This window comes from Hylobates moloch, unplaced genomic scaffold, assembly GCF_009828535.3.
Source record: "Hylobates moloch isolate HMO894 unplaced genomic scaffold, HMol_V3 SCAFFOLD_8, whole genome shotgun sequence".
Taxonomy (NCBI): Eukaryota; Metazoa; Chordata; class Mammalia; order Primates; family Hylobatidae; genus Hylobates; species Hylobates moloch.
Genome location: NW_026652283.1, coordinates 19392237 through 19413302, shown reverse-complemented (window position 1 = coordinate 19413302; position 21066 = coordinate 19392237). Strand labels below are relative to the sequence as shown.

Here is a 21066-nt window from a genome sequence, read left to right as displayed (position 1 = left end):
CAAAACATCTTCCCTGACCGTACATTGTATACAGATGAAACTACGAGCCATTCAGTCAGCTCCCTGCCTCCTTGTTTGAACCTAAATCATATTTATTATATTTTTACATAAACAAGGCTGCTGTTCTTGTCCATTGATTTGAATGCATCCTCCTGAACATATCTATTACTCCCTTTCATATTCTCCTCTTTGTCTAGAATGTGTTTCTTCTTTTGCCACAGCAGGAAAGGGTAAACTTTTTACATTTCTGTGCTCTCCCCGTCCTTCCCCTTCCACATTTCCATATGTTTCTAGTCCTTTGGCCCCTCCATTCAAACAGCCAGGGTTCATTGCCTGGAAAAAAAAGACATCTCAACAGAATGTACTAATGAGAATATTAGGGGAGTGAAAATGTCTTGTGGAATAGATAGATTTGGATGGATGGCAAGTATATATTAATTTTAGAAAGGCTTCTATTCTGCCTGTATACAATGTGGTTCCTCCAGTTAGGCGTAGCGGGTGAAATTGGGAGGTGGCAGGGAAGGAGTGTGGAGCATATTGATGCTGAAGGGAAGCTGAAGGTAGAAGAGGGATTTGCTCTTCCTGCCTGTACTGAGTCCTAGAGACACAGTAAACACCTGTGGATAAATTCATGGCTACTCTGAGTAAGGAAAATCTGTGTTACCTCGGCCAGGTGAAGCCCAGGCAGGAGGCAAGACTCTATTTCAGTCTAGCTCAGCATTCCTGCCTTTGACTCATAGGACTTCCAATGTCTACAGTGATACAGAAGAGAGTACTTCCATATTCCCAAGGGTGTCTCAGACAAAGCATTGCTGTGTTGTATGCATCAGCCATCTGGAACACTAGACACTTTGATAAAATTCCTGCATCCTAGCTCAGGTGAAAAATAGAATTATTTCCATGTATCTAAGATGGCCAATTCTGTACTAGAGAGAACTGCTGTGAGAAAAAAAGTATGAACATGGACATAAGATGACCCCATGGTGACGAGTATGACCAAACAGTGTGACCACAGGGGTTTTAGATATGTAAGCTGGCAGGGAACTGATAACACCAAGAGCTCCCACCACAGCTGCCCATTTTATTCTTATGTAAGCTCCCTAGAATTTAAACAAGTCCTGGGGACAAAAAGGGAGGTTGGGGACAAATTGAGATTACACTTTTGCCATTCTGACAAAAAGTAGCTGAACACAGAAATTAAGTTGACTTATGGGAAAAATTATATTTCTTTCATATCTGAGCAATGGATTGAGAGTTGTATGTGCTAAACTAGTTTCATCCTGCTTTCAAAACCCACTTATTCAGAAGCATTGAAAGATTTTCCCAGGAACTATCAATTAATGCTCCTTTTTTCCATAAGATTTGATCGTCTGGTATATTTTCTTAGGATCTAATCATATACTGCTTTATATTCTAGGAATTTTTATGGCACTGTGATATCTCAATTTAAGTAGTAAAGCTTTTGGGAGCAAAAATCATAGATATTTTTGTCCATCCTAAAGCACATATAAGGTCTTTTTTTTAAAAACCTTGCTTAGTCAAGTTAAAAAAAAATGATCTTACCGTTACTTATTTTGGATTTTGATTTTTCCATAACTGAAACTGGTAATTGACTGCTTGACTCTAGGAGACACGGAGAGATGCTGAGAGTAGAATTGGAGGAAGGAGAATATCTCTCATATTTGTACCTGTATAAGAAGAATGTTTTCTTATGATAGACTCATTAACATCATACTAGGAATATTATGTGTATGCTACATGAATCGTTGGGGTACCAGGTTGAGCTTGCAGCTGTCTCTGAACCTAATTCACCAAACCAAGCCAGCGTTTAACAGCAGATTTTTGCTGAAGAGGTAGCCAGACGATCTGGCTCACAGACTCTACACGAAGCTTGTCCCACCCGTGGTCTGTGGGCTGCATGTGGCCGAAGATGGCCTTGAATGCAGCCCAACACAAATTCATAAACTTTCTAAAAACATAATGAAATTTTTTTCGCAATTTTTTTAGCTCATCAACTGTTGTTAGTGTTTTTTATTTGTGGCCCAAGACAATTCTTCTTCCAATGTGGCCCAGGGAACCCAAAATTTAGACATTCCTGCTTTACACCATACCTGGGCCAGTCAATTAATGACAAAATAAAAGTAAAAAGTACTCTTAGAGGCTCATCTTAAAGCAAACTAGTGACTATAAATCACCTCCCCCCTAGGTGAAAAAGTATTCAATTCGATAAAATCATGATTTTTTTCCGAGTCAGAGAAAGAGCCATAATTGAACAATGTATTGCCATCAGCATACTTTATTTAGAGTTGTAAATTTAGTAGAATTACAAGGCTGATTCTGGGGAATGGAAAATGACACATGGATTTTTCACCATTTATCCTGATAATATTCTGCTTGTGCTCTACTGCTTACTAGTATAGCACCAAGTTACTTCTAATTCCACCCTTTTCCCTCTTTATAAGGTTATGATAGCAGCTGGGATAGAGAGCCATTGCTTAGTGAGCAGCCTGTGATAATGCTAATCTACAATCCCCCAGCTCTACTCTTGCACTCAAATTATCCTTCCTATGCCATGTTCTCCACACTCTTTGTACCCCTTGGGGAAGAGGTATCTGGTAAGAAAACATCTCAATATCATCTTGATTCTCATTTTATTCAGGCACTATTTGGCCAAAGACTAGTAATCACAGGAATATGCATTGGCATATTAATAGTAAAGAACACCCAGCTACTTGGGAGGCTGAGGCAGGAGAATGGCGTGAACCGGGGAGGCGGAGCTTGCAGTGAGCCAAGATCGCGCCACTGCGCTCCAGCCTGGGCGACAGAGCGAGACTCCATCTCAAAAAAAAAAAAAGTAAAGAACTGTTTATTCAGCATGGTAAGGAAAAGATGTCTTGCATTACTAAAATATTCAAGTTGATAAACAGGTTACCTTAAATCTGTTTTGTGCAATCTGCACCTCAATGGGTTCCTGAACCCCACGGAAAAAGTAAGAACATTTTTGTATGTATGTTTTTATGTGAATGCTTAAGAGAAGAGGGTTACTGGTTTTATAGTTTTATCAAAGGGTTTCTTGACCATAGTAGGTTAAGAATCACTTAATGAGGTTAACTGTTTTCAGTTCTTAACTACACATGAGAACATTTAGCATTGAAATCATGGTAAATATAATTTTATTTTGTTAATAATTACAGAGAAACCATTGACTGTTATGATGCTTCAAGACTATTGAAGTAGGTATGGATGGTGATCATGGAATATTTTGAAAATTTTTCATTATTTTAACTCAGTTCCTTCTGTCAACAGGTTACTGCTGCAAGCATCATAATTATTTTGATTTCAAATAACTGGCAGCTTATCTAAGTGCCACTTTTGTTACTAATTGCTATCTGTGATACTCTAAAAAAAATTAACGTTTAGATTTTAATTAACTGAGTTGTAAAATGAGAGCTATGGATGTGGTCTGTACCTATTGAGACTCTGTTGGAGAAGAGACAAAAGTGTAATTATTAACATCTGGGACTAATATTATAAATGCTTTTATATTAGGGCCTTTAGTTCTGACCCGCGTTCAAATCCTGACTGATGCACTCTTGGCTTTGATGTATGAAATTTTGCAGTAGCCTCCTAAATAGTCTCCCTGCTTCCAAGCTTTCCCACCAGAGTCAATTCTCCAAGCAGCAGTCAGTGTAATCCTTTAAAAATATAAGTAAGATCATGTCACTCTGCTTAAAGCTTTCTAAAAACTTTGCATCTCATTCAGAGGACAAACTAAATTCTTGTAATTGGCCTAACCTTACGACTCAAAGGATGGTCTGCAGACCAGCAACATCAGCTGAATCTCAGCACCAACCCCAGGGCCGCTGAATCACAATCTGCAGTTTACCAAGAGCCTCAGGTGATTCAAATGCCTATCAAAGTGAGAGACAACATTGATATATTCTCTTATTCCCTTTTACTTCTCAGCATTCATCTTCTGTGCTTTCCCCGTGGTCATTGCATTTTAGCCACACAGGCCTCCTTGCAGGTCATCCATGCACCAGACTTCCTTCTGCTGAAGAAACTTTGCCTTCACTGTTCACTTAGGCTAGATGTCTTCTTTCCCAGATATCCACATGACTGTCCTCTTTACTATTATCAGGTCTTCAAATGTCACCAACTCTGTGAGCCATACGTTGACTACCCTACTTGACACTGCAACCACCCCCAACCCACCACACATACTCCTTATGTGTCTTTACTGGGTTATTTTTCTCTATAGCTCTTAACATTCTCTGACATACTGTATTTATCTGTTTATTTTCTGTCTCCTCCTCAGAAGATCTATGAAGGCAGAGATTATTTTGTGACTACTCTGTCTTTACTGCCTAGAAAAATTATATATATATGAATATATCACAAATATATATACACTTGCTTAATTAATGAGTTAAATGAGCTAATACATAAAACTAAACAGCCTATTAGGAATAGGCCCTCAATAGTTGCTATCCATGATTAATTGCTTTTGTTGGACATCAAGGATATTTCTGCAAAGGAGACAGAGCACAGTTATCTCTTAGAGAACGAAAATCATATTTTGGATAAGTACCCAATTAGTTACTAATGTTGTGTAAAGATGGAAAGAGAGCAAGATTCATGAAGGAAGAATTGGTGTGTTTTTGTTCTATTTTGTTTTCTCACAGAAATAGCTCCTTTACCTGGCATTGTACCTGGCAAATATATTAAATAATAAACAAATATATCCTCTAGCATGTCAAAAATGTTGGATAAGAATCTGTCTCTGTCCCTTTGATATCCTTTGTCAACACTAGCCTGTCTGGTTGTCTGACCTTCTTTTTAATACATTTTTTTCTCTGACTTTCTTATATGGGTATTCGATATTTGTCACTAACTTAAAGTAATAAAATTATTCATCTGTATACAGCAGCTTTAAGACAAAACCATTGCTGGTTAAAACCAGGTGGCTTAATTAGCCAAAAGGATTGATAACACCCAACAATGATGACATAGCTACTAGTTAGGTTGGTAACCTTGATAAGCATTTTACCTGTGTTATCTCACTTAATATTTGCAATGGCATTATCAGCTAGGAATTATTTTTAATACCTGTTTTAAGATGCAGGAACTGAGACCTAGAAAAATTAAGTAGTGTAGCCATTGTCTCTTAGAAGAGCTATTAATCCACTGCAGAGTGATTTAAGTCTGGTGTAATGGATTTATCTATCCTATGTGACTACTTTCACATTTTTAATTTTTTCAGTAGTGGAACTGCTTTTTCCCCTAAGCAAACTGTCACATGGAAGCTCAATGAATCAACAGATAACAGCAACACAACTAAAGATCAGGCAGGGAGTAGGCAGGTTGGAGACCCATTTTCTCATTCTTCTCCTTTCCATTCTTTCTACAGGCTGAACATACCTAACATTTTTATAGAATCTCAATGATCAAGGAAACTTCTGACCTATAGAAGGACGTTGTCCAAAGAGCAGGCAGAAGTGCCCAAACCACAGAACTCCCACCAAGTAAAAATTTAGGGTCCCAGGAATTCATCGAAATGGGTAGAAAAGCTCCCACTCAGAGAATTCTGAGCCCTACCTTGATAGATTGGCCAGGGAGGTCAAAATCTGACTATACTTACATAAGTGGTCTAGAAATTCAAGAAAAAGTTCAGACTAGATCATTCCTAAGTCTCTCCAGCTCTAAACTGTCCTGATACAATGATCTAGAGTGGACAATAAAGTATCACTTGAAATATAATTTTCTAAAATCTTCTCTTACTCTGAAACCTTTTGGTAGTCATTTCTTTTTTTTTTTTTTTTTTTTTTTGAGACGGAGTCTTGCTCTATCACCCAGGCTGGAGTGCAGTGGCGCGATCTCGGCTCACTGCAAGCTCCGCCTCCCGGGTTCACGCCGTTCTCCTGCCTCAGCCTCTCCGAGTAGCTGGGACTACAGGCGCCCGCCACCACGCCCGGCTAATTTTTTGGTATTTTTTTTAGTAGAGATGGGGTTTCACCGTGGTCTCGATCTCCTGACCTCGTGATCCGCCCGCCTCGGCCTCCCAAAGTGCTGGGATTACAAGCGTGAGCCACCGCGCCCGGCCTGGTAGTCATTTCTTTTATCAGCAATAGATAAACACAGAGAAGGACAGTGACGTGGATATGTATGAAGGCTGCTGCCTGAGAAGTCAGCTGACCTGTTTTAGGGTTCTGGTTCCATAATTACAAGACACCTAAATTTACAAAAGTCATCAAACTTTCCAAGTCATGGGGTCCGGTCCTTAGCTCTAAAGTAAAAAAGATAAACTCTGTTCTTCTACCCCACAGGTTGCTATAAGGGTAAAAATGACATAGGTAAAAATCTTTGGAACTACTAAAGTCATGTGCATGTATTAACAAAAGTACCAAAAGTAGACTTTAGGGTTAGAGGATACAGACACCCCGCTTCCATTGATAAAGGTCTAAGAGATACTCTATGGACATTGAATACTTGTTTGAGTTGATAATATATCCCTGAGTTAATTGTCTAGCAGCCAGTGTTCTGTAATCCAGAATTTATTGTCTGCAGTGTTTATTAATTACCTATTTGACATTTACCACATGTTAATTTATTTTCAGTTATATATTTTGCCTCTACAGCTAAATTAAAGCATTTGACTCAAAACATAGTAGGTAAAATCTTTCTTTAATCTTGTTGATATCAATATACAGTAATCTATCAATTTTTTATAGTTTATTGTCAGAAGAAAAGTTATAAAATTGTTCTGAAATTTTATCCAAGGAGAATGTAATAAAAGTAAGACAAAGTTATCATGGGTTAAGCTTAAATTTGCATAATTAATAGTCATCATAAAAGGGAGAAATGCAGTTGTTTGGAAAGGCAAGGAAAAGATGATTGCTTTAGACTTACTGCTCCATGAAGAACTGAGGCATTGCAATGAGCAATGTTCCAACTCCCATGATTACACACCCTGCTCCAATTATTTTTGGCCTGTGAAGTTTGGCTCCAAAGTAGCTAACAAATGTTATAACTAAGAGATTCCCTTTGAGGAAAAGAATAAAATATCATAAATTAGAGAACTTAGAAAGAAGTCAACAGCATGACTGAATGAATGTGTACAGCAGACGAAGCAATGTTTTCTTTTAACTAAGCCATCTCTGCATCATTTAATTTTTTTCCTTTAATCTGAGTTGACCCTTGAAATTCTCATGTTCATTACTTCAATCACCTCATCCCTTTATCTAAATATTTTAATTCAATCCTTCTAGCTCACTTCACCCAACCTAATTATTTGTCCTTATAAAATATTTTATCAGTAAGTCAAATTGTAGAAGGCTCCCTTTAGCTTCTCTCTTAAATATTTTTTAGTAATTTTGAAGTAAACTTCTTATTTTTTCTTTATTCATTAAAATTTCTGTGAAAACTTCTATTAGTGTTCTAATTGCTCATGGACTACACATTACAAATTATTTAGCTGATATCCTTTATAGAAAAATTAAACACAACTGTACTTCACTTTAAATGAAATAAAATGATGAAACACATTTACACAAATGATACTTTATGATTTGTTAATAAACTTTGTACAAAAAGATTAAGACTCAAAATAGAAATAAAAATTATTCCACATAGGCGACTTCAGGTATACATCAATTATATAACCTCAACATATGCCTATAAAGCAAATTTTATGAAATACAAAATCTCTATAAAATGTGCCCATTTATCTCTTTTGTGAAAAATGGTTCAAAAATATTGAGTTTTTTTGAAAGTAGAAATTATGGTTGTCTAAAATGTCTCTAATGAAGCATGTGACACATTACTTTTAGTTGATGATGGTGATAAGTGATTAAACATGTTTCAAATAATATTTCTCATGCTTTGCTGTGCATAAAAATACTGAAAGGAAATGGTTAAGAAAATGGAAACTTGTTAAAAATGCAGATTCTTGGCAAGTACCAAACATTTCTGATTCCATGGATCTGAGGTCAGGCCGAGAAATCTGCATTTCTAATACTAACTCAAGTGTGTTGATGGAGATGATTCCTAGAACATGCTTTGATAAACATTGTTTAGGGTTTTAGACTTCAAGGGGCTTTAAAGCTTTAGCTATATTTGAGATATTTAGTTTTCAAGATGTACCATGCTAAATAGAGTAAGATCTTAACAATTTCCCAGCAATTGATGGTGATGGCTAATGGGTGGCCTTGCTTTGAAGTTCTCCTCATTTCCAATTTTTGAGCGAAAGCATGTTTCCCTACATCTGTAAGCAATCATCTAATTTACTCCTGTTCACTCACATTGCCAGCTTTAGTAAACTGGAAATAAAGCAGTAATTTTTGTGGGCTTGAGGATAATAAGAATGATAGTGAGAAACATGACTTGCACAGTGGTCGTAATCTTTATGGCTCCAAGAAGAATTAAGCTCTTCTTAATGTTCATATTAAAAAACTAATAATTGAGCACAAGATTTCTCATTTGAAATTTAAGTATTTAGTAGAGGACATTGTATATCATATTATTTTGATAATTCTATCTATATGTTTGTTAATGTACCACAATAAGCAAACCGTCATAAAATGAAACCTGACATTCACTTTATAGGCAATTCTCTCCTATTCTCACCTACACTCCACCAATACTACACAATAAAGGACTCCTGTTTACAAGCTATTTCTGTGTTACATTAATGGGCATGTCATACACAAGACAATATGAGTTCAGTATCTGTAATATAGGTATATATATCTATATATCACATATATACTGTATCTATCAAAGTTTTTGCTTCCTTACTATCCTTTCTGAATTCTCTGGAGATACACTTGGAATATAAATGATGACACAAAATCTTTAAAAAATGAAATTGGATATAAAAATTCTTCCATATCTACCATCATTAGCCTCACAAAAAAAAACAGGTACAGAAAGTTTTAGAAATATGTCTTACCAAACTTTAACATATTCTTGCTTTCTTCTTTTTCTGTCTGTCTATGCACACACACACACACACACACACACACTTAGATAACAGAAAAAAAAGAAAGCTACTCAATTCATCTTGTAAGACTACTATTTTCTTAAAACCAAAACTGGACAAAGACAATATAAGAAAAGACAATTAGAGCCCAAACTTGGTTATGAAGATAGATGTAAAAATCCTAAACAAAATATTAGCAAACTGAATAGTATATACAAATAAAAATATCCCAACCAAGCAGAGTTCATTATAGTAGTACAAGAGTACCATCAAGTAAAAATAAATTATTAATTAAATCACTGTATAACAAATGGAAGGGGAATAATTCCATGGTTAACTTAATAGACACCGTAAAAGTACTAAATAAAATTAACCATTCATTTATGTTAGGAAAAAACAAATCTGAGCAAACCAGCTTTTAAAGTGTATCTATCAAAACCACAAAGCAAGCATATTGCTCAATACTAAAATTATAAAAGTATTTGCATCAAGGTCAAACACAAGAGAAAGATGTCCATTGTAAATGCTTCTCTTCAACACAGTACTGAGGCTAATGTAATAAGGTAATAACAACAAAAAAATCTAAGAGTTGCAAAGAAAGATACGAAATTATATTTTGTTTTAGACAATTTGTCCAGAAAACTCTACAGTTTCCATGGAAAATCAACTAAAACTAATAAAATTTCAACAAAGTTGCCACATACAAATAACATAAAGATGGAGGATGATATTTGTTCTAGAATCTTGAAAGGAAGGAATGCGAAAAGAGGCAAAAGAAGTAAATTAAGATTATGTTCAGCAAAGTCATTTGTCTGGAAATTTATGTAATTCAAATAGGGCAAACCTGTGATGTTTGGGATAAAGGTTTTCAATGGAAGCAAGAGAACTTTTAAGCCATTTTAAGGCAACTAATCCAATAAATAATTTATATACCTAGAATGGTCTGGAAGAATTAATGTGAATTTAGAGTCATGGTTTTCTGCTACTTCCTGTGAAAACTTAGTATACTCTATCAAATATAAATTTTGTCTCTCAAGTTGCGTCGGGACCTGAGAGCCCAAACAAAACTTTGGACCAAATCATTTCTATGCCTCTTCAGCTCTAAAGTATTTTTATATAATAATCTAGAGTGAGAAAAACATCAAAACATCATGATATATAATGTTTTGCCGGCTCATATCTGCTCTATTCTTTTATCTGCACCAGTTACCTCTTTCTCCTTGTTTTCTCTCGTGATATAATGTGTCACCCTTTACCTTGATTCTCTTTGGCCCTTAGTGCAGGGCCATCAGTAGAACAGGGCTCAAGGAATAAATCAACCATCCGGGCCAATCTAAGCAAATTACATAAAAGATTGATGTGATCAGATGTTTTGGAAACCTGCTGCACAAAATGTGATCTACTGACTAGAAGCATCAGCATCATTTATAATTATTATTAGAAATGCAGAATTTTATCCTGTTCCTACCGATTCAGGTTTTAAAAAAGATTTTTAAAATATTGCCCAGTTATTTGTGTGGACATTAAAATTTGGCACTAAGAAATGTCATTCTGGAAGGATGACAAAAGATGACTTTGGGAAGCAAATGCCTTAAGGCAAAAGGTTACTTATTCATTTTATTTTTTCTGTGATATTCAGAGTAAGAACCAAAACACAGAGTATGTACGAAAAGAAAGAAATTGTTAAAGGGTTGAAAAATATTTATTCACTTTTCCGAAAGTTCACCAGGTAAAGCTAAAATTGGAGCAGTTAGAGGTTTTACTATAGCATATATCTGAATCTAAACAAGCCTTAAGGACCAGAGAGGGTACTATTTTGTTTACTTCAACAAAAAATGAAAGCCTTTTAGTTTATCAGTTCAGGAAGCAGACTAACTAGGATTATCCTCTTTAAATTACTTCTAAAACAGTGACTCAAATTACTCGATCTTTTTAATTTCTAAGAAGGAGTCTATAGTCAATTGCTAACCAAAGACACCTGAGATTTGAATTTTTATTGACTGCTCTGATCTCGTGTTCTTGGTAATAGAATCCCTTTATTCTTCTTTCTAGGCCACTGGGTGGAAAAATCCCTTTTATGATGTAACTTCTTTCATCATTGCAGTAAATTCTTGTAGAGCGCGTTTGGATTATTCCACATCTCTAAAATTGAATCACAGGGCTCCCAGGGTGTATTGTTCTTCTGTAAAGACACTTCTACATATTTATAACTCAAAATACCAATTAGCATCTCACCCTCTCCTCCAAGAAAGTCACCTACTCTGATGTAGAACTCTGAATTGTGTGAACTATACAATACCGAACACCTGGGGGGAAAAATTTACTGTTGATTGCTCTGAGAAAATTGCCTCTCCTGTCGAATAAGATCATGGCAAATTCTGTCCAAAAAAAAAAAAAAAGATTTTATGAATAGAGTCCGATCCCAGCAGACAACAGAATGCAGAAGGTGTTCTTTAGCCACACCTAGAAGATCATGGGCTTAAAATTAAAGTCAGGCATCTGTAATACCTACCAATTTCAAAACTACCATCAATAACTCCCACCAGTGAAGAAGGGATATCAAACCTTCTCTCTATCTGAGTGATGGTGCTCTTCAGATAGCCTTCTGCCAATGCTTTGGCAAAGTAAACAAAAGACAAGGCACACAAGAACACCTGGAAAATATGACAGGTCACACTTAGTCTGACTCCAGCTTGACACACAATTGGAAACTAAGTAAATAGACAAATACAAAACAAACAACAAAGAACAATGTATAATATCAACTTTATTATCACTGAAACTTTAATTCAAACACTGTTCGAGGTTCCGTCAGCCTTAAGCACATGTAAATTTTCAAAAGTTCAAATTCTCTTGGAATTTAAAATATATATTTGGTTTTTATGCGAAATGTGTATTGAATTATCTTTTGTCTTCTTCCACTCTGCTCCAGAGGGACACTCAAAGGAGTCTTACATTGAAGAGTCAGTGTATGGTGAGACATTTATTGGTAAGAAAGTAAATGAAACCATAAGCCAAACACTTGACATCCTATAACAAGTCCAGCACTTGGGAATATGTATTTCACAGGGTGGTGCATGCACCAGCAGGGAACATAATGTACAGACTGAAAAAGTGCAACTATTATTCCTTGTGTTTATGTTTATATGTATTAAATTCATAGTCAAATATTTTTCTCAATGGAAAACATGTCTTTGATATCTAGCTTACATATTTTGATAGACATGGGTCTGTGATAGAACATTCATAGGGAAGGTTAGCATTTATATGAAAAAAGCAGATTTGTTGAGTGAATATTTGTATAAAGAAAGAATAGGAGCACACAAAGCATCACTTAAAAAACAACTCTTCTCAGGGGTTTGGGAGAGGGGGGAGGGATAGCATTAGGAGATATACCTAATGTAAATGATGAGTTAACGGGGGCAGCACACCAACATGGCACATGTATACATATGTAACAAACCTGCACGTGTGCACATGTACCCTAGAACTTAAAGTATAATAATTAAAAAATAATTTAAAAAAAGAAACTTCTATCACTAAATAGCAAGGAAAAATAGCATGATTTTAACAATGGGCAAATAATCTAAACAGACATTACTTAAAAGAAGGCATGGCCAACAGATATATGAAAAAGGTGCTGAACATCACTAGTCATTATGGAGATGCAAAGAAAAATCTTTATGACATATCACTTCACATCCATTGGCTATAATAACAAAAAATAAAAACTGGTTAGAATGTAAAGAAAAGAGAATCTTTCTACATGGTTAGTGGTTACATAAGTTGATGTAGTCTCTTTGGAAAATATAATAGTATGGAGGTTCCTCAAAAAACTAAAAATAAAACTATTGTTTGATACAACAATCCTAAAAAAAAAAAAAAGCAACTCTTCTCCTAACTCTGTAACATTATTCCCATTTTTATTTGCAAAATGGGAGTAATGTGATGTTTCACAGATTAAATGTTATATCTGTGCTTGGCTTAATATCTGGCACATGGCAGAAGTTCAATAAATACTAGTTTCTACTATTTCTCTCTTTTCTGTTGGGGGGGGGCATTTAAATGAGCCCAGGAAAGTAATTTAACCCACATGGTCAGGTAGAGATTGCTTGCACCGCCTGGCAAGGTGTGGTTTTAGTAAATTGCATCTAAGATCATTTTTTTTTTTTTAAAAGGAGAAAACAATTCTCATTCTAACTTCATTATATAGAAGATATCTGGACAGAAAACTAAGAGCATCAACAGTATTTACTTCTTGGTTGCTCTACCTTTAGTTCACCACAGCATGGTTGCTTTTCCTCTGAGGAGGGATATTCTGTTTTGAAAGAAGGCCTTCCAACAGGTTGCACTGAAGTTTTGCAGAATAACTGGATATTTTCTTTGGATGAAGTGTCCATTATAAACACATTCCTTGACTCTGATCTGTCAAAGTTAGTTTTTAAAGTAAAAATAAATAAACAAATACTACACAATTTATTAAATTTTTTTTATTCAGCAGTATACCACAATTCTATAGACCCAGTTTAAAGTGAATCTACCTTTTGTTGTCACAGTAAGTTGGCAAATGTTTTCAATTAAAATCAACCAGGATATCTGATTAACTAATCCTGCTATTGGAACTCTGTAGCCAGCATTCTTTCTCAATCCGTCCAGTTTAAGCCTCATTATGGCAAAGAATAAATTTAAGTGTTGCCTTTGGAATAAATAATGAGGCAGAATTTTGCTAACTTTGTGGTCTTGCCAGTTTAAACTAGGAGCAAGCAGGAAAGGAAGAAGAGGAATTCAACTATTTGAGTATTGATTCATTAGAATAAAGTCTTTAAAGCCTTTAAATCTATCTTTTTAGCAAAACAAATAGAAGTTTTACATTCATTATGGGTCCCTGTACCACCTTATGATTCCTGTAGCACCCAATGTGAGCCTTAAAATATGACAAAAAAGAAGAGGTCCAATTTGTGTATTGTTTTTGTTTGACAAATAAAGGAGCAACATGATTTGTGCCTTAGATTTAATTCAGGTGAAAGAACCGTCTTTGATCAGCCTTAAAGTAAAAAAGACAGCCTTGCTTCCCATGCTTAATTTCCCACCGCCCCTCACAGGACAGGATCACACACTGAACCTATTTTCTTCCTGTTCACATCAATATTTACATATCCTGTGCCCCTACTTCTTTAGGATTCCACATGGCTCAGTGCCTGCCTGATAATCTAACCTAAATCAAAGAATTCAACAAAGTAATTTCTCAATCTCCCTAATATTATCAGATGTCCCAATTGTACATTAACAGAGAACTTCTATATCCACATAATAGGAGTGGAATAATGTTATTCCTAAAGGAATAATGTTAGGAGTCAAATTTCATGTATTGTGGCAGAAGTCTATTCTGACTATGAGTATATCACCTTGACTTTATGCAATGCTTGTTTTGTGTTCACTAAAGCTCATCCTTCATCATTTCAATTCATACTTTCTCAAACTGAAAAATCAAGTAATAGTAGTTTAAACGATTTGCTTTGCATTAATAATATGAAGTTAAAACATCAGAGGACTTCAACAATTTAAAAGTTAAGTGGATTCCTCCAGGGAGTGGGAATTGAGTAAAGAAAGGATGAGACAAGGGTCGGTTTCAAAAAAATTATTATTAGACTTTTGGATTCATTTTATAAGCATGCACAACTTTACTTTTTTAATTGAAAAAGAGTGAGTGAAACAGAAAAATTTAAAAACAATAAAACAAAGAGCTAATAGTGTTAATCAAGACAAAAAACAGATACAAATACATAATATTAATGAGATAAAACACAGATATTTAGGAATATAAAACATAAAAAGATGCATCGAATGTTGAAGTAAGTTTAATATCTTGACTTAATGGATAAATTTCTAGCAAATATTCATTACCTATATTGATAAAAACCAGAAGAGAAAATAGCCAAGAAAGACATTATCAAAAATACTCTGAAACTACTCCCTAAACAAAGATACTAAGGATAGATGATGCACCAGAAGTACTTTATTAAGGGATATTCTTTGAGGAAAGATAGTTGATAATGGAAACAGATAATCATTGTCTCCATTAGTTTGACAAAACTAAAATTATCTTGGTAACAAAACAGCACAAAGATAGCACAGAAAGGAAAACTTCAGATCAAGCCCATAGATTATAAAAATTCTAAGTAAATGCTAGCAAATCCAAATTAACTCTTGCTCTATGATTAGAATTATTCTGAAAGATGCAACAATTGGTTAATTACAGGAAATTTATTCACCTAAATTACTACATGGATAAGTCAAAATAAAAAATAGAATTTCAGTACATGAAAAACATCAGTTGATAAAATTCAACATCTATTACTGATTTAAAAAGCAAAGTGTAAGAAATGAAGAATATAGAGATTCTTCCTTACCAGTATCTGATACCAACAGCCAACTTCCTATATCTACTGAGTCACTAGGACTACTTTTCTAGAACAATATTTTGCCAGGACAAGGAAAAGAGGGTTTGGGAAACGCAGAGTTATACAATGTTAAATAAGTATCTTTACAACAAAACTATGAGTAAAAATATTGCCACGCAAGAGATATACAAACCAGAAAGGTTTTAAAATAAGAAATGGATAATTATTAAATTTATGGCTTAAATTGTAATCTTCTTCAAAGGATTAAATTATATAATTCAAATTGGCCTTCTGTTTTTGGGGATTCAGATATCATATTATTTCTCATCAGTCGTAATATTAAAGCCAGTGACCAGAAAATACAAATAAATTGTTTAATAATAAAATTTGCTATCATTTATCCGAAATTTATCTTTAAAAGATCCAAAGTGTTACATCTAGAATGCTAATGCCAAAGAGAAAAAATAATTATGTTAAAAACACTACTGAAAAACTTGAGATACTATAGCACATTTTAAGTTATCTAATATGTGGAGGTGTTGACACAAAAATCACTGTAACTGAAATTCAAAAGTGATAACGATAGATAAATATAGTCATCTTAGTTCACTTTGTGTTAGGGCAAAATAGTATCCAGCTTAAACTATTGGCACTGCATAGCTTTACTGAAGTGTCTTGATGGCTAATGTGCAAATTATTGCAAGTGTAGTATGTTCCAAGGAGGCTACAGTTCATCCCCTGTAAAAAGAGAGGGAAGGAAGCTTAATGACATGAATGGAAAGATCCTTGGGGCTTGCAGGCTCTCTCTCTTCATTTGCAACTGCAGAAGTAGAGCAAGAGTACACAGTTATTCAGAATTATTTGCATTTGGCAAATCCTTAATTGATCTCTGGCCACTTGAATAGATTCTTCCAGGAAAAGACATACGACAGTTTTCATCCAATACCCTGGGTTTGGAGCATAATTTATTCTGGAGGCCAAAGAAAAACAAGCCAAGCAGTTTCTCTCCCTTTGGTTCAAAAACATTGAATAATCAGTCCTCATGAGTTTCACAATCAGCCCTCCAGATTTTAAATGTAGAGAACAAGTGGCTTAGGAAGGTTGTAGTTAGATCCCACAGATGTACTCAACCCCTCTGCTCTGCAACTGACTCGGACTCTGTCCAGCAATCAGTCCCCAAGGACTGCCACAGAGAAAGTCCTAAGGCAACCACGCTCCTCCCTCTCTTCTCTTGGCCATCTCCCGTGAGGAAAACCTCTGTCCTGGCTTGACTTCTGGACACCAGGATGCCTCCCTTCAGACAAGCTAAAAAATACCCTCATGGTACTTGCTGGAGAGAAGTGTGTGTTGTTTAGAAACTAATTTCCCACCCAATACAAATTTGTGTCAGATTCAGATTTAATAAGTACTATTTTTGTGTTGGGTGATGTATGTACTTTTTCTAATCCTTAAAAAAACCCAACAAGCATAGTATTAGAATTCCATTTTTTAAATTAGATGGCCCAAAGCAATTAAGTGACTTGTCAAAAGCTAAACAACTTGAAAGCATGAGACTCAAAATTTGAACTCAAATTTGAGTTTATCTGATTTCTTTAACCAATCTTGTCTCCTATTTTCCTCAGACTAACGAGGGGATCATCACCTTTCATTGATAATTTTTATGGATAAAACATAAATCGCACAGAAATTGAGGGTTAATCTCCCATAAGAATCTGATGTATTAGTCACAAAATATAAAATGAGAGAACCAAGTCCTACCTGGAGGTAGAGATCAAAGATAGTCAGTTCCTTTCAATGTGCTCAGCGAGACGATGGACCACACACCACAGACTGAAAGAGGAAACTGAGGTAAATGCCACAGCAATTTTGAACAATTTTGCCAGGTGGGGAGAGCATGGGTGGACACAAGCAGAGCAGATTAGGGAAAAGAAAAGATGAAGGGCATGGTCTCACCCCTGAGCGATCTCTTCTCTTTCCTCTTTCTTCCTGGCCTCTTTTTTCTGGCAGTCAGCAGAGAATTGGCCACGCTGGCAAGGCCACTGACGTGCATCTCAGCTCCCAGGGCACAGAAAGAGCTGAAGCTTTTGAGCCATTTCTTTGCAATTTGCTGCAAGTTTAAGGCCACACGTGATAAAGCTTTCTTTATGGGAGAGAGTGAATAAAAGAAAAGACCACTTGTGATCTTACTTGCTGATTCCCAGAAAACACAACTCCGCAGGGGGCAGAGGGTAAGGGAACAGAAGCCAGAGGAGGGCGGAAGTTTATAACAGAGACCCCTCCTCCTTCCAGAAAGTTTTTAAGCCAACTATTCCTTCGGAACATCACTGGGACCCTTGTGTTTTCTTTGTTTGTTTTTGTTTTGGTTTGTTTTGTTTTGTCTTTAACGGTTCTTGGGCTAATTTGCTACGTTTTCTTTTCCATTGGTATTCTAGAATCTTTAAGAACCAAGTATCAGGTCACGATCAAAGCTCCGCAGCGCTCTACAGAAAGAGTTAATTCTCAGAGACATGATCAGTTGCTCATATTTACAATTTCTATAAGTTTTGAAAACAGAAAAGAACCACATTGAATTTTTGGCATTCAATTGTTTATTCTGCCTAATTCCAAGGATAAATAAATCCTTGCACTGAGAAAGTCCACAATTCTAATAAATTCTTTTTCCAAGAGAAAAACTTTAGAGGATCTTAAGCAGTATCACTTTGCATTTGTTTTCTACCAAGAAATAAATTTGCTACCAGAATTATCCAAGATTCACCCTATTCTTAAGTGGCTGAGACTCTGGGATGGTCACTTAATTTTACTGAGTCTCAACTTCTTCCTTTGTAAAGCAGAATTTTTTTGTTTAAAAAAAAAAACAGATTTATAGGGCTATTTTAAGGATTAAATTATATAATGTATTCAAAAGCACGTCGCAAATAGATGAGTGGAAGGTATCATCATTTTATATATATAGATATATTTAGTTCACATAATGGTCAGGATAGTTAATCAATATTATTCAAGCACATTTTACTACAAAAGAAAGAAAAGAAAATGCAAGAAAAATGGGTTTATCTTAAACCTTGCAAAGAAGCAATGGTGTTTTCACACTCTGAAAGGCCAAATATTTTACTTTAACAATCAAACCAGACTTTTCCATCAGAAATAGTGAGCAAACATCCGAATACACTGAGTGTTAGTCTAGACTTCTCAGTGTCTAACAGCTGGCCAAGCCACTGTTTTATTAAAGAGGAGATAGTATTTACCAGCCCAAAGGGCATAATTTTCCTCACCAAGAAATGAAATTCTCCCCTGAGAATGTAATTTGGTCTATTCCCAACTGGCTCAGTTTCACTCTCCAACACGATTCCTTTTCTTATTTCCAGAGTCCACAGTTAATGTTACTGTTTTGAATGCACATAATTTTTACACTTATTCAGAGCTTCTTATGTGCAACCTTGCATTGGATTGTAGCCTACTTCAGCCTTTCATTCCCATTTCCAAACTCTAGACCAGGGAGTTAACAAACTTCTATAAAGGGACAAATAATAAATATTTTAGGTTTTGTAGGACCATGCAATCTCTATCACAACCACTCACCTCTGCCATTGTGGTGTTAAATTAACCACAGAAAACATATAAATGAATGCATTTCCTAAGACTGCAGTAACAAAGTACCACAAGCTGAGTGACCTAAAACAGAACCTTACTGTCTCACACTTTTGGAGGCCAGAAATAAAAAATCATGATGTCAGCAGAGCCATGCTCCCTCTGAGACCTGCAGGGAAGCATCCTCCTTTCCTCTTCCACCTCCTGGTGTTTACTGACAGCCTGAACTCCTTGTTTTATAGGTGTATCACTCCAACAGCTGCTTCTGTTACCACATGGCCATCTTCTCCCTTTATGTCTCTGTCTTCTGTTCTTAAAAAGACGCTAGTCATCTTTGACTGGGGACCACCCTCATGACCTCATCTTAACTTGATGAGGTCTGCAAAGATTATCTTTTCAGAAAAGGTGACATTCACAGGTACGGGAGTTAGGACTTCCTCATATCTTTTTGAGAGACACAATTCAAGCCAGGACACTCATATTTTCATTTTCTTCCTTACTTGAATTTTTTCATGCAATTATTTTAATCACTTCCTTCTGTATACCCTCAATTCTCCTGCTTCTCTTTCAATTTATTGATCTTCCCGGGCAAACCTCACCTCAGTTAAATCCACTTTCTTTCTCCTTAGTATTTGCATCCGCACTGTTTTAAATGATTGAAGAACAACTCAGTAACATGCCCTTAGGGCTTATTTTATATTTATAACCACTAAACTCACTGAGTCATAGAGGCATTGCTAGATGTAATATTTTTAATGACCCAATCACTTTACCTCTCTCAAATCTTCATTTCTGGCTGCACCCTGATTATTAGCTGATGATCTTGTCTAGGAAATTTACTAACAAAACAGAAATATTGGGAGAAATATTACACTCTGTCCTTATGACATCTACTCTGTACCCAAATGTACATTGCTATTAGCTGTCTTCCTTCTTGCTCCTACAGTCCATGATTCTAAGCCCAAACTTTAGTCGTATTCCTGGTATATATTTCCTCGCCTCCAGTTCATTTTTCACCAACTCTAATCAGGTTTTGCCTTTACCACTCCAATGCAAATATTTTCATCAATAACATTAAAGGCATTCACAGTTATAAATCCAGTGATCAATATCCAGACCTCATTTTAATTGAGGTATTAGCAGAATTGTATGTCATTAATGTGCCCTTCTTTTTGATACATTTTATTCACTTGGTTTCATCACACACCCCTGGTTTTCCTCCTACTTCAGTGGTCATTTGCTCTTAGTCTTCATTGCTAGAATATTCCAAAATTCAGTCTGTGGAATATCTTCTTTGCTGTCTATATTTACTTCCTTAATGACCTTATCTGATATCATGGCTTTAAATATAATCTATAATATAAGATCCAATGAGGTTAGGGAATATTTTGTATACCAAAATTTGAGTTAAGAGTTTTTCGGTCTGGAAAAATGTATACGTATATACAGGAGATATATAGACACAGATATAGATATAGATATCTATGTGTGTGTGTATTAGCTCTCTCCACTGAAAAGGTCTAGAAACAATGATCAACTAAGTAGCAATAAGTGCAGCTAGCACCATAAATAAAAGCACCATGGATCCTTGATATGTGACTAATACCAGGTGTAAAGATACAAGATGGGCCTGGAATATCTTGTCATAAATAAGAGCTAGGATGCCTTGAAGACTACATTGTGCCAATAGGATTCAGAAGCCAGCCTGAACAGGTTGCTGCTAATCAAATATAGGAAAGTTTGAGCATCAGTAAGAATAATTGTAATGGTTGAAACATATAAAATAGTAATGGTTGAAACATATAAAATCACAAAATTTATGAGTTAAAAACACTATTAAAACATCACATGGTCACTTTGGAATAATTCTAAACACAACTTAAATATTAATATATTTAAAACTAGTGGTATTTAGGGAGAAATTGTGTGTTTATCCTAGCTTTCCTATTCCATTCTTTCCTTAGAGTTATTACAGAGTAAAGACAAATTTCTCTTCATAGAATTCCAACTAATAAAAAAGGATGAGAGAATATTATAATTTTCTTTTCTTTCTTAGGGTAATTAATATTTATTGAAATGTAATTCAATCTTAAAGTA

The 21066-nt window shown here is 35.4% G+C and overlaps 1 protein-coding gene across 6 annotated transcripts in view; it reads right to left on the bottom strand.

Moving 5' to 3' along the window:
• Positions 1–17702, bottom strand: part of SLCO1C1 (solute carrier organic anion transporter family member 1C1) — a 54051-nt gene extending 36349 nt beyond the window's left edge. For 2 of the 6 annotated variants that reach the window (XM_032159778.2, XM_032159777.2), the window contains exons 1-6: positions 17335–17555; positions 17140–17211; positions 13252–13405; positions 11493–11634; positions 6910–7042; positions 1564–1688 (exon numbers count right to left, since the gene is read on the bottom strand). In XM_032159778.2, coding sequence (XP_032015669.1) covers positions 1564–1688; positions 6910–7042; positions 11493–11634; positions 13252–13380 — 529 coding nt within the window. In that variant the 5' untranslated portion in view covers positions 13381–13405; positions 17140–17211; positions 17335–17555. Of the gene's footprint in view, positions 1–1563; positions 1689–6909; positions 7043–11492; positions 11635–13251; positions 13406–17139; positions 17285–17334 lie in introns of those variants that run through there. The other 4 variants (XM_032159775.1, XM_032159776.2, XM_032159779.2 and 1 more) reach the window with 4 other exon arrangements.
• Positions 17703–21066: the final 3364 nt, after the last annotated feature.